Raw genomic sequence first — 15,218 nt, forward strand, 5'->3', positions numbered from 1 at the left:
AGTTCATTTCTTTTTAGCACTGAATAATATTCCATTGTCTGCAGGTACTACAGTTTATTTATCCATTCACCCACATCTTGGTTGCTTCCAGGTTTCAGCAATTATGGATAAAGCTGTTATGGACTTCCATGTGTAGGTTTTTCTGTGGACATAAGTTTGCAATTCCTTTGGGTAAATACCAAGAAGCACAATTGCTGGATCTTACGGTAAGAGTATGTTTATTTTTGTAAGAAGCCACCAAACTGTCTTCCAAAGTGGCTGTACAATTTGCATTCCCATCAGCAATGAATGAGAGTTCTTGTTGCTCCACATCCTCGTCAGCGTATGGTGTTGTCAGTGTTCTGGATTTTGGCTGTTCTAACACATGTGTAGTGGTATCTCTGTTGTTTTAATTTGCATTTCCCTTATGACGTATGATGTGGATCATATTTTCAGATGCATATTTTCCACCTGTATATTTTCTTTGGTGAGTTATCTGTTAAGATCTTTGGCTCATTTTTAAATTGGTTTGTTTGTTATCTTATTGTTGATCTTTAAGAGTTCTTTGTAGATTTTAAATAAGAGTCCTTTATCAGATGTGTCTTTTGCAAATATTTTCTGCCAGGCCGTGGCTTGTCTTCTCATTCTCTTGACAATGCCTTTTTCAGAGAAGAGGTTTTTAATTTTAATGAAGTAATCAATTCTTTCATAGCTCAGGCCTTTGGCTATTTTATCTAAAAAGTCATTGCCATACCTGAGGTCATTTAGGTTTTCTTCTATGTTACCTTCTAGTAATTTTTATAATTTTACATTTTACATTTAGGTCTATGATCCATTTTGAGTTAAATTTTGTGAAGGGTGTAAGGTCTGTGTCTAGATTCATTTTTTTGCATGTGGATGTCCCGTTATCCCACCACCATTTGTTGAAAAGACTATCTTTGCTCCATTGTATTGCCTTTGTTCCTTTCTCAAACATCAGTTGACTATATTTATGGGGATCTATTTCCAGGTTCTCTATTTTGTTATATTGATGTATTTGCCTATTCTTTTGCTAACACCACACTGTCTTGATTACTGTAGCTTTATATTAAGTCTTAAATTCAGGTGATGTCAGTCCTCCATCTTTGTTGTTCTCCTTTAATATTGTGTTGGCTATTCTGAGTTTTTTGCCTCTCCATATAAACTTTGGAATCAGTTTGTCAATATCAACAAAATAACTTGCTGAGTTTTGATTGGAATTGCATTGAATCTACAGATTAAGTTGGGAAGAACTGACATCTTGACAATATTGAGTCTTCTCATCCATGAACATGGAATATCTCTCCATTTATTTAGTTCTTTGCTATCTTTCATCAGAGTTTTGTAGTTTTTCTCATATAGATACCATACATATTTTGTTAGATTTATACCTAAGTATTTCATTTTGAGGGTGCTAATGTAATTACGTTTTTAATTTCAAAATGAACTTGCCCATTGATGGTATATAGGAAAGTGACTGAGGTATTAATATTAACTTTGTATCCTACAACTCTCCTTTAATCACTTATTAGTTCCAGGGGATTTCTTGTCAATTCTTTCAGATTTTCTACATAGACAATCATATCATCTGCAAACAAAGACAGTTTTAATTCTTCCTTCTCAAACTGTATACTTTTTCTTGTCTTGTCTTGTCTTATTGTAATATCTAGTAATTCCAGTACAATGTTAAAAAGCAGTAGTGAGAAAGGACATTCTTACTTTCTTCCTGATCTTAGTGAGAAAGCTTCAAGCTTGTTATCATTAAGCAGGATGTTCACTATAGGGTTTTTTGTAAATATTCTCTATCAAGTTGAGGAAGTTCCCCTCTATTCCTAGTTTACTGAGAGTTTTATCATGAATGGGTGTTACATTTTGTCAGATGATTTTCCTATATCTATTGATATGATCATATGATTTTTCTTCTTTAGCCTGTTGATGTAATGGATTACACTAATTGATTTTCAAATGTTGAACTAGCCTTGCATACCTGGGATAAATCCCACTTAGTACATAATTCTTTCTATACATTGTTGGATTTGATTTGCTAATATTTCATTGAAGATTTTTATATCTATGTTCATGAGAGATATTGATCTGTAGTTTTCTTTTCTTGTAATGTCTTTGTCTGGTTTTGGTATAAGGGGAATGTTGGCCTTGTAGAATAAGTTAGGAAGTATTCCATCTGTTTCTATCCTCTGAAAGAGACTGTAGAGAATTTGCATAATTTCTTCCTTAAATGTTTGGTAGAATTTACCAGTGAACCCATCTGGGCCTGGTGCTGATAGGTTTTAACTACATTAAAAAAATCTTCCTCATACTAGAAATACTATTAACAAAATGAAAAACAACACATTAGGATTTATATTTTCAATGTATGACAAATGGTTATGGTCTGTATTTTATAAACAGTTTTTGTAATTTGATAAGAAAAAAGAAAACTCCATTAGAAAAATGGGAAAGGACATCAAAAAGTCATAAAAATGAGAAATACAACTGGCTATTAAGCATAAGAAAAATATTCAATAGTATGAGTAATAATATAAGAAAAAATTAAGTCTAGTTAATTCCAGGTTTCGCTATCAATAGGCAACAGCCAGTATAAAAGAGGATACACTTAAAAGGCAGTCTTTAAGAGAACAGAAAGTAGTGTAACTTTGTCTGGAGAGACATTCTGTAATGAATATCGATAGCCTTAACAAGGTCCACAGTGCTAATTTAACATTAATCTTAAGAAAAAAATTAAAATAGTACATGTTTTTTTATTTTGAAATATTTCTATTCCAATGTGTTCATAAAAGAACTATAGAAGCAACTAAAATAATTCCCTTAGAGTACGTGTTGGGGATATAAAGCACTTAGCTAAATCTAACCAAAAAATGTACAAGATTTTCAAGGAAAAAATTATAAAAAACATCAAAAGATATAAAAGAAGACTTAAATGAGTAACACAATCATGGTAGGGAGATTCAATAGCATAAAATATTAACTCTCCCGCTACAATTGCCTATATGTTCTAGACAATTTCAATCAAAATCCAAATAGGGTTTGATCCTAAAAGGTACATGGAAGCGAAAATGGCTGAGAATAGCAAAGACAGTCTTAGAGAAGGAGAAGAGTTATTTCAAAGATAAAGCATTAATCCAGTATGGGACTGGCACAGTAATAGGCAAATAGACCAAAAGAACAGAATAAGAGTCTGGAAACAGAAGACACATATATATGGAAACGTAAGACAAATGATAAAGAGCTGCCACTGCAGATCAACAAGGAAAGGACATAAATAAATTGCTTGGGCAAGGTTAATCATATAAACGAAAATGGATCATTACCATACACCACGCACAAAAAACATTTCCAGATATATTAAAGATAAAGGTGAAGAAAAAATTAAAACTTTTATAAGAAAATACAGGAGAGCGTAACCATTGGCACTCACAGCTAGAATATACAACTATATACTGGGGGGCTTTGGGGAGAAGGAGGAAAAAAAAAGAGATTAGCCACAAATGTTGGCGCAGGCGTCAATCTTTAAAAACAAACAAACAAAAAAAGAAAATACAGGAGAACATCTTTATGACCTCAGGATGGCAAATACTTTCAAATACTAACAAATGAAAGGACTGATAAATTCTATTACATTGAAATTAAAAATTCATAAACAAAATATATTAAAAAGGGCATAAAAATAACACGTCATTCTAGTAGGAGAATAAAATAATGCCAGAGGGTGGGGGTGGGGTGGACAATTCTTCACAGCAAGAAAAGATTTCCTAATGAAAGTTTCTCTAGGATTCTTTCAAAAGTTTTCACAATGGCTTGTGTCATTTTTAAGTTAATAACACAATCAAAAACAGTACTCTGAAGAAATGGCTGCTACTTTAGATAGAGTGGCCTTCCCTAACCATTCTCATGTAAAGTAGCATACAGCATCACTCTGTATGCCCCTATCTTCCTTTGTTTTTCTTCATAGTACTCATCACTTCCTTATCTGTCTACCTTGGGAGAATACAAGCTACAAGAAGTCAGAAAATTTGTTCTGCTCACTGATGTATTTCAGTGCCAGTTTAGTGCCTGATACATAGTCAGTGCTCAATAATACATGAACAAAGAAATCAAGTGAGATAAGTGTAATTACAGCTTTCTACAGAGGAAGCAGGAGTGTGTGTGCATGTGTGTGTGTGCATGCATGTGTGCAGTGGGCAAGAAACTGTATTAGTCATAAATCACATTTTCAACTCCAAACATTCATTTTACATTAAAAATCTATATTTATATTTTTCAAAGACAATTTTACCTCATTAATATCAGCTTCCGTCTTTACTTCTGACTTTCGAACAGTAGTAGCAGTTAAGTTTGAATCATTAACAAGTTTGTCACAATCATTTGTTATCTTTCCAGTGAAGGCAAATATGTCCTTGTGTATTCTAGATTAAGAAATGGAAAGAAAACAACACGGTCTTTTTAAACTCTTATATCTCATTAATATCCAGAATACACAAATAATTAGACGTTCCTCCAAAGAAGCATGCAGATGGCTATTAAGTACATAAAAAGATGCTTAGCATCACTCCTCACTAGGGAAATACAAATCAAGACTACAATGAAATATCACTTCCTACCAATTAGGATGGCCATTATTTTTTTTAAAGAAAAATAATAAATGTTGGTGAGGATTAGAACCTTTGTGCTTTGCTGGTAAGAATTAAAATGGTGCAGCTACTGTAGAAAACACTAGGGAAGTTCCACAAAAAGTTAAAAGTAGAATTACCATATGATCCAGCAATTCCACCTCTATGTATATCAACAAAAGAATTGGAAGCAGGGACTCAAACAGATATTTGCACATTAATCTTCATAGCACTATTATTTATAATAGCAAAAAGGTGAAAACAACCCAAATGTCCATCAGTAGACGAATGGATAAACAAAACGTACATACACACAATGGAATATTAGTGAGCCTTAAAAAGGAAGAAATTCTGATACATGCTGCAACATGGATGAACCTTGAAAACTTTATGCTAAGTGAAATAAGCCAGATACAAAGGACAAATATTGTACAATTTTATTTATATGAGGTACCTAGAATAGGTAAATTCATAGAGACAGAAAGTATAATAGACATTACAAGGGCTTGGGGGTGCACGGGGAATGAGGAGTCATTGTTAAAGGAGTAGTTTCCATTTGGGATGATGAAAAAGTTCTGGAAATGGATATGATGATGGTTGCACAATATTGTGAATATGCTTACTGCCAATGAATTCCACATTTAAAAATTATTTAAATGGTAAATTTTAGGTTATTTATATTTTACTACAATAAAAAAGTCTCATTTAAGTAGGACAGAGAAGTAAAAACATTTCTACAGGGGGCTGGCTCAGTGGCACAGCAGTTAAGTTCGCACATTCTGCTTCTCTGCGGCCCTGGGTTCACTTGTTTGGATCCCAGGTGCGGACACGGCACCGTTTGGTACACCATGCTGTGGTAGATGTCACACTTATAAAGTAGAGGAAGATGGGCACGGATGTGAGCTCAGGGCCAGGCTTGCTCAGAAAAAAGAGGAGGACTGGCAGTAGTTGGCTCAGGGCTAATCTTCCTCAAAAAAAAAAAAAAAATTTCTACAAGTCTCAATGGGGGGAATAGAAAAATGAAGCATTTTTATGGAAAAGTAAAGATTTACAAATACATACTAATAGGTAAATATAATTTTAATCATAATTATTAGGAAGATACAGAATTCATAAACATAGTGAAAAGCATAAAGAACCCTAAAACATGGAGGTGAAGGGAAGCATTGGGAATTAAGAGACATTTGACTGAATCAGCAAAAATAGGGAAATTGGGAAAGGTAAAGAGAAAAAACAACAAAGAAAAATAAATTATAGGGGCCAGCCAGGTGGCACAGTAGTTAAGTGTGCATGTTCCGCTTCAGTGGCCCTGGGTTCACTGGTTCAGATCCCGGGTGCGGACATGGCACCACTTGGCAAGCCACACTGTGGTAGGCGTCCCACATATAAAGTAGAGGAAGATGGGCATGGATGCGCGCTCAGGGCCAGTCTTCCTCAGAAAAAAGAGAAGGATGGGCAGCAATCAGCCCAGGGCTAATCTTCCAAATATATATATATATAAGCATAAATAAAATGGAAGGAATAAAATGAAAGCATACCAGTTATTACTAAATGTGAATAGGGTCAATTTCCCCATCAAAAGACAAAAACTGTCAGAGTGGGTTAAAAAGCAAAATCAAACCACAGTAAGATAAGACAGATATCTGAATATAAGGTGAAAAATTAAGGTTGAAAATAAAGCTATTAGGAGTTTCTGGCAGCAAGAAAATGGCACAGAAGCATTGTTTTCTAAAAATTTTTCCAAGTCCCCTCATAAAAATCAGAGAAGTAGACAATCTGAATAGGACTTCTGAGATAAGAAATTGAATCAACACTTAGTAAGCTTCCAAAACAGAAAGCTCCAGACCCAGATAAGTTTACTGGTGAATTCTACCAAACATTTAAGGAATAAATTATAGAAATTCATTCTATAAGGCCAGTATAATCCTGGAACCAAAACCAGACAAAGATACCAGAAGAAAAGGAAACCACAGACCAATATCCTTTATGAATACAGATACAGAAATCCTCAACAAAATAATAGCAAACTGAATCCAGCTGCATATACAAAGGATTACATATACCATAATCAAGTAGGATTTATTCCAAGAATGCAAGGTTGGTTCAACAGACAAAAATGTATGTATGCAACATAATACAGTACACCATACTAGTAGAATAAAGTAAAAAACACATGATCATCTCAGGGACACAGAAAAAAAGCATTTAATAAAATCCAATACCATTTCATTCAACAAACTGAAGATAGGAGGGAACTTTCTCAACCTGATAAAAAAGCATCTGCAAAAAACCCAAGGCTAACATCATACTTGATGAAAGACTGAAAGTTTTCCCCCTGAAATCAGGAATAAAATAGGGATGTTCACTCTTGCTGCTTCTAATAACAGTGTACTGAAGACTGCAGCCAGGGCAATTAAGGAACAAAAAGGAATAAAACACATTACATTGAAAAGGAAGATGTAAAACTCTATTTGCAGATGACATGATCTTGTATGTAGAAAATCCCAAGAAATTTAAAAAAAACTATTAGAGCTAATAAACAAGTTCAGCAAGGTTGCAGGATATAAGATCAATATACAAAAGTCAGTTGTATTTTAATGCACTAGCAACAAACAATCCAAAAATTAAATTTAAAAAATAATTATACTTATAATATCACCAAAAAGAATAAAATACTTAAGAATAAATTTAACAAAAGAAGTGTAAGACATATACACTGAAAACTACAAAATGCTGTTGAAAGAAATTAAAGAAGACCTATTTAAATGGAAAGATACTCCATGTTCATGGATTGGAAAACTTTACACTGTTAAGATGAAAATACTCCCCATATTTATCTTCAGATTCAATGCAATCACTATCTTAATTCCAGCTGCTTTTTTTTTTTTTTTGCAGAAATTGGCAAGCTTATTCTACAATCGTATAGAAATATAAGGGACCCAGAATATCCAAAACAATGTTGAAAAAGAACAACATTAGAAGATTCACATTTTCCAATTTCAAAACTTACTACAAACCTACAATAATCAAAACAGTGTGGTACTGGCATAAGGACAGACATATAGATAAACGGAATGAAAGTGAGATTCTAGAAATAAACTCATACATCTATGGTTAACTGATTGTCAACTAGGGTGCCAAGGAAATTCAATGGAGAAAGAATAGTCTTTTCAACAAAGACTGCTAGGATAACTGGATATCTGTATTCTATATGTACGTATGGATGGATGTATGTATGGATGTATGTGTCTACCTAACTACCTACCTATCTAGCTAGCTAATCTATTTCTATACCATATCTATATCATATCTATCTATTTCTATACCATATGCAAAAGAATGAATTTGGACCCCTATCTCACACTACATACAAAAATTAACACAAAATGCATCAAAGACCTACATGCAAAAGCTAAAATCGTAAAATCTTAGAAGAAAACATAGGTATAAATCTTTATGATCTTGGATTAGACAATGATTTCTTAGATACGACACCTAAAGCACAATGAAAGAAAAAAAATAAACTGGCCTTCTTCAAAATTAAAAACTTCTGTGCTCCAAAGGATATTATCAAGAAAGTGAAAAGATGACCAACACAATGGGAGAAAACTTTTGCAAATAATCTATTATTTGGCAATAGTTAGGTCTAGTATCCAAAATATTTTTTTTTAAACTCTTAAAATTCACCAATAAAGAGACAACAATTTAAAAATAGACAAAAGATTTCAATAGACATTTTCCCAGAGAGGACATATAAATAGCCAATAAGCACATGAATACCTACGCATAGAACTGCCAGACTTAGCAAATAAAAATACAGAACACCCAGTTAAATTTGAATTTCAGATTAATAATAATTTTTAGTATAGGTAATATTTGAGACATACTTATATTAAAAAGTTATTTGTTGAATATCTGAATTTCAAATTTGACTGGTCTTCCTGTATTTTATAGGCCAACCTGACCTATGCAGAATTTTGGGAAAAAAATGAGAAATTTTCCTAAATGTTATGGACAGTATTAAGTAAAGTATTACCAGATAATAAGTTCAGATAATTGCAAAAATTGAGTACATATAACTTGCTACAAGGAGAATTTTCAAATTCTAGCTTAAATTATTGGATATTTCTTCTGTGAGTGGCAATATATTACATTATGATTACAAATTCCTTTTGTAAGTCAAAAAAGTGTGATTTACTTGATGAGGTTTTCATTCTTTTTTTCCACTGAAAACGGCATTCTAGCAGAACTATTAAATAATTCCAGAAGTAGTGTGACTGCAGTGTTCATTAGTTGACGGATGAGTTCCTGAAATATGTAGTCAACCAGCATCAGAAATCTCAAAATTGTTTCTAGTAAACATCGATATATAGGCAGCTTGAAATGTAGTGTGTCATCTTCAGAGAGGTTTGACTCAAAATATTCTTTAACGTCTTTCTTTTCTGCCACCTACAATTCAATAAACAATTAAGAGATAAGTGATGATTTCCTATGTTAATACAGCATTTCTAATTTACAGTATTTTTATTAGTCTGAATAACATATTGGAACTAAATATTATCAACAATTTTCATTAAAACTTTACTTCATGCTTACACTGTATTTAAACATCAGACAAAAAGAAAACAACTCATGTTCTGAAGCTTGTGAAGTTTGGTGTCTCACTTATAAGCAGGTAAGTTTATGGTACTCAAACATTTATAAGCAGGTAAGTTTATGGAACTCAAACAGGAAGTACACCTAATGGATAGCTACGTGTTCCTACATAGAGGGACCCTCCTCAGATACATGGAGAGTTACCAATGGGGGAGAGTCAAGTCTAAATATAAGGTTTCCTAAAACCCAGTCCAGCACTGTCTCCCTTATGCCAAGGATAGCAATTAGACTTATTTTTTAACACATATATGCTACATAATACAGAATTAAGAAAAAATTTAAGTTCATTAAATCTGATGTTAGAGTTTTATTTTTTAAATAATATATCTCTTAAGATAACTGACTTAGTAGGTTACTGAAGAATGGCATATTTTGATCAAAAGAGGATGGCATCAGTACTACTAGTACCACCAAATACTTCTAAATTGTGTTCCTAAAAATAATCCTGAAATTACTCAAAATGGTTCTTTCTAGACACATAAACATTTTTTTATTACTGATGGACCTTTAAAATTCTAAAAACATTTCCAATTTTTGTTCTTTTATTGGTTGTTCATGCTTTTTATTTTTTGCCCTACTGATACTTAAATACTTGGTAGGTAGTCATCCTTTTCAACTTGTATTCTAATTTTTAAAAACATAATTGCATTAGTTTTTTTATGTTACCTCTCTTTATGTTTTATTTTATTCATTTGTATTTTCTTTTCTTAAAATTAATTAGGTCAGCTGTTTACCAGTTTGACAAGTTTTTTTCCAATACTGGCTGACCCTCTGGAGGAATGGTTTATCAACGTGATGTAGTTCCTGAATGATACAACAGTTGCTTAAAGAAACTGGGCTAAAAAAGGGTAATTTCTACCTTCTTGTGGGAGTGGGTACAACCACACTGGGCCTGACAAATGGAATACTAACTTTATTAAGAGGTTATGTTTTTTTTGAAAGGTTATGTTTTCCTAGGAGTGGCCACATGATTTGAAAATGTTATGTGCATAACCCATGGATTTTTTAAAAATAATTTTTATTCCATAATTTGTAACTGGTTTTTTTTTTTTTTTGAGGAAGATTAGCCCTGAGCTAACATCTGCTGCCAATCCTCTTCTTTTTGCTGAGGAAGAATGGCCCTGAGCTAACATCCGTGCCCATCTTCCTCCACTTTATATGTGGGACGCCTGCCACAGCATGGCTTGCCAAGCAGTGCCATGTTCTGAACATGTGCCAGGATCTGAACCGGTGAACCCTGGGCCCCCAAAGCAGAATGTGCGAACTTAACCACTGCACCACTGGGCTGGCCCCAACCCATGGATTTTTAATTGGTAAAATTGTAAAGTAGAGCCTATTATCCATTCAAAATAAAAATTTTTAGCACTGGTACCAAAACCATTTTATATAGCTTAAGAACTGTATCAGTACAAAAGTATATAGTGATAGGCCTGGTAATGCTGGTCTTTTTACTGAACATTGCTGAGGCTGAGGGAGATGCTGGCTTTTGATAGGCTAACTATTCCCTGTCATCACAGGGTACATTACGGGTGAGGCCCATCTCAATTCTGACTCTAGGTTTACATCACTGATGGTGGCTCTTGGTTTCCATTCCATCAGTTCTATACCTGTGCTACATTTTTCCAGAGCAAGGCAGTAATATTGCCCAGAATGGTTTTCAACCTAGCTGTTCTCTAGATTCAGCTGAGGAGCTTTTATAGTGCTGCCTGGACTCAATCATCAGAAATTCTGATTAAGTTGGTCTAGGGTAGTCCCAGATATCAATATTTATGAAAAGCTCTCCAGTGTGCAGCCTGTTTGAGAACCACTAGCTTAGACTTTAGCCAGAGTAGTCAGACATTTCAGGACAGTTTAAAAAATTCATCCAAGGTGGTAGAGCAGGAGACCCCAGCCTCTGTCCCCCGACAAAGACCAACAATTAAATAGCTATCCATGAACAAAAGCAGCTCTAAGAGAGCTTGAGAGTCCACTTAAGAAACTTCAGCAACACAGTGGAACAAAAAACCTGAGAAGAGCCACACAAAAAGAGAAGGAAGACAGTTTCAATTTGTCTGCATCATTCCATCCCCAGCTGGCACTGCTCAGCACCAAGAGGGAAGTCCCCAACTAAAAAGAGCTCCCCTTGCCAGGAAAGAAAGAGTGGAGGAAGCAAACAGCTTCCCTAGACTTTGGGGCACTGCACAAAGGTCCCACTTCGATTTCAACCCACCCCTCAGACTAGCAAAGCAGAGATGTACAGAGATGGCTAGAACAAGAAAAAGAAACAGGGACTGTAATAGAAGCCACACAGCGGGAATGATCATGGTTCACAGTGTCCTGCTCAACAGACAAACACAGCAGCTTTTGCCAGTGAAGAAGGAACCAATGGCCAGCACAGCTGCTGCAGATCACCAGCAGATTTCACCAGCATTTGCCTCACAGGTATTCATATTCACTGATGCCAGCTGCCCAAGTCCCTCCCTGTTCCCTCTCCCCAATCCACTGCCCCTGCCAGAGCCTGGGAACCACTTTGGTAGCCAGCTCAGGCCTCTGTGGCTGTACGAATGCAAGACACCAGCCTAGACCTCCCTGGTTGACCCCCACCATCATGTATGTGCCCAGGGCTAGCCCCTTCAGCTGTGCACTTGCATGCCACTGGCCTGACACCTATCACCAAGCTCCACTGCATGTGCATGCTCAGGGGGAGACTCTGCAGTCATGGGAGAGCACACATGACAGCCAGGGCCCCCACAGATGCTTGCCGGCCTGGATCAGATCCTGTCTTTGGTCACTGGCCTGCACCACTGTGCTCACCTGTAGCTAGCCCCACCAGTTGAACACCTTTATGCCCCCAGCCTGACCCCCATCATAGGCCTCCACCACCATGCACCTGTGTTGAGACCCAGCAGCCAGTAGTACATGCTGACAGGCAGATTCCAGCAGATTCCAGTGCACCCTCAGTCATCCTGGTCTTTGCTGCCTGCCCTGGTCCTCACCACTATGCGTGTATCTCCAGCTGGCCCCTGCCAGTACGTAGGCACCTGCAGATAGCCCCAACAGACAAGTATGTGCACACCACCAGTTCTGGCCACCACCACTGCCCACCTTGGTCCCTAGCCACTGGATCTGGAGCCACCACTAAGGACCCCCAACAGCTCTTGCATTTGGCACCCTGCACCACTAGACCTAGGGTCACAGCATGCCCCAACCACAGATGTAAGCATTCCCTTACCATAGTCAGTCCATGAAGTCTACAAGAGGAGACTGCTTCTTCAAATGCACAGACACCTGTGTAAGGCTACAGGTATCATGAAAATCAGGGAAACATGACTCCACCAAAGAAATATAGTAAACCTCCAGTCACTGGCCCCAAAGAAATCGATATCCAGGTATTATCCAACAAAGGATTCAAAATAATTATTCTAAAGATGCTCAGAGAGCTACAAGAGAACACAAACAACTTAAGAATATCAAGAAAACAATTCAAACAAAATGAGATGCTCAGCAAAGAGACAGAAAACATAAAAAAGAACCAAACAGAAATTTTGGAGCTAAAGAATACAATGACTGAAAAAAGAATCAATAGAGAGCTTGAGCTTCACCAACAGACTCCACCAAGCAGAAGAAAGAATAAGTGAGCTACAAGACAGATCAATTGTAATTATCCAATCAGAAGAGAAATAAGAAAAGGAATAGAAAAGAGGGAAGAAAACCTATGTAATCTATGGGATACCATCAAAAGAATCAATTTGCAAATTATTGGAGTTCCAAAGGGAAAAAAGAGAGAGAAAGGGACAGAAAGCTTATTTAAAGAAAATGGCAGAGAGGGGCTGGCCCCGTGGCCGAGTGGTTAAGTTCGTGTGCTCCGCTGCAGGCGGCCCAGTGTTTCGTTGGTTCGAATCCTGGGTGCAGACATGGCACTGCTCATCAGACCACGCTGAGGCAGCGTCCCACATGCCACAACTAGAAGAACCCACAACGAAGAATATACAACTATGTACCGGGGGGCTTTGGGGAGAAAAAGGAAATAATAAAAATCTTTAAAAAAAAAAAAAAAGAAAATGGCAGAGAACTTCCCAAATCTCAGGAGAGATTTGCATATTCACGTTCATGAAGCTCATAGATCACTAAACAAAATCAACTTACAGAGATCCTCTCCAAGACACATAATAAAACTCAAAACTCAAAACAAGACAAGGAGAAAATCTTGGCAGCAAGAGAAAAAAAGCTTGTAACTTACAAGGGAACTCCCATAAGTCTATCAGTGGATTTCTAAGCAGAAACTTTACAGGCCAGGAGAAAGTGAGATGATATATTCAAAGAGCTGAAAAAACATTCCCAACCAAAAATACTTTACATGGCAAAGCTGTCTTTCAGAAATGAAAGAGTGATGAAAACTTTCCCAGACAAACAAAAGCTGAGGGAATTCATCACCACTAGACCTGCCTTACATAAATGCTGAAAGGTGTTCTTCAGGCTGAAACAGAAACATACTAGTTAGTAAAATAAAAACATATGAAAATATACATTACTGATAAAGGTAAGCATATAGTCAGATTCAGAATACTCTAAAAATGTAATATGGTGGGGTGTTAATCACATAACTCTAGCATAAAGGTTAAAGGACAAGAGTATTAAAAAGAACTATAGCTACAATAATTTGTTAATGGACATACAATACATAGAGAAGTAAATTATGACATTAAAAACATAAAAGGGGAGAGAGAGTAAAATGGTAGAGTTTTTTGCATGTGATCAAAGTTATCAGTGTAAAACAGACTGTGATATCTAGAAGATGCTTTATGTAAGCTTCATTGTAACCACAAAGCAAAAAGCTAGATTTCACAAAATACAAAGAGAAGGGAATCAAAGCATACCACTAGGGAAAATCATCAGTTCACAAAGGAAGGCAGAAAGAAAGGGACAGGGAACTACAAAACAGCCAGAAAACAATAAGAGGGTATTAGTAAGTCCTTACCTATCAATAATTACTTTAAATGTAAATGGACTGAATTCTCCAATCAAAAGAGACTCCTATGAACAATTATACACCAACAAATAACCTTGAAATAAACAGATAAATTACTAGAAACATACCACCTACCAAATCTGAATCAGGAAGAACCAAAACCAAGTAATAAGATTCAATCAAAACCCTCCCAACAAAGAAAATCCCAGGACCAGATGGTTTCCCTGGTGAATTCCACCAAAGATTTAAAGAATTAACACCAATCCTTCTCAAACTCTTCCAAAGACTTGAAGAGGCAGGCACATCCTAAACTCATTTTACAAGGTCAGCCTTACTTTGATACCAAAGCTAGATAAGGACACTACAAGGAAAGAAAACTACAGACCAGTATCACTGATGAATATAGATGCAAAAATTCTCAAAAAAATAGTAACAAGCCAAATTCAATAGCACGTTAAAAAGATCATACACCATGATCAAGTGGGATATATCCCTGGGATGCAAGGGTGGTTCAAGATACACAAATCAATAAATGTTATACACCCCATTAAATGAATGAAAGATAAAAATCATACAATCATCTCAGTAGATGCAAAAAAAACCATATGATAAAATACAACATCCTTTGAAGATAAAAATGCTCAACAAATTGGGTAGAGAAGGAACACACCTCAACATAATAAAAGGCCATATGTAACAAGCCCACAGCTAACATTATACTCAATGGTGAAAGGTTGAAAGCTTTTCCTCGAAGATGGAGAACAAGACAAGGGTGCCTACTCTCATCATCACTCCTATTCAACATAGTACTGGGAGCCCAGCCAAAGCAATTAGGCAAGAAAAGCAAATAAAAGGCATCCAAATCAGATGAGAAGAAGTAAAATTGTCTCAGTTTGCAGATGATATGATCTTATATAGAGAAAATCCTAAATACTCCATCAAATATGTTAGAACTAATAAACAAATTTGGTAAAGTTGCAGATTCAAAA

General features: G+C 35.8%; 1 protein-coding gene across 1 annotated transcript in view; it reads right to left on the reverse strand.

Moving 5' to 3' along the window:
- DNAH14 (dynein axonemal heavy chain 14) overlaps nt 1-15,218 on the reverse strand; it is a 417,787-nt gene that overhangs the window by 325,422 nt on the left and 77,147 nt on the right. The window contains exons 11-12 of the mRNA XM_070602297.1: nt 8,824-9,074; nt 4,292-4,421 (exon numbers count right to left, since the gene is read on the reverse strand). Of these exons, the coding sequence (XP_070458398.1) occupies nt 4,292-4,421; nt 8,824-9,074 (381 nt within the window). The remainder of the gene's footprint in view (nt 1-4,291; nt 4,422-8,823; nt 9,075-15,218) is intronic.

This window comes from Equus przewalskii, chromosome 31 (genome assembly GCF_037783145.1).
Source record: "Equus przewalskii isolate Varuska chromosome 31, EquPr2, whole genome shotgun sequence".
NCBI lineage: Eukaryota > Metazoa > Chordata > Mammalia > Perissodactyla > Equidae > Equus > Equus przewalskii.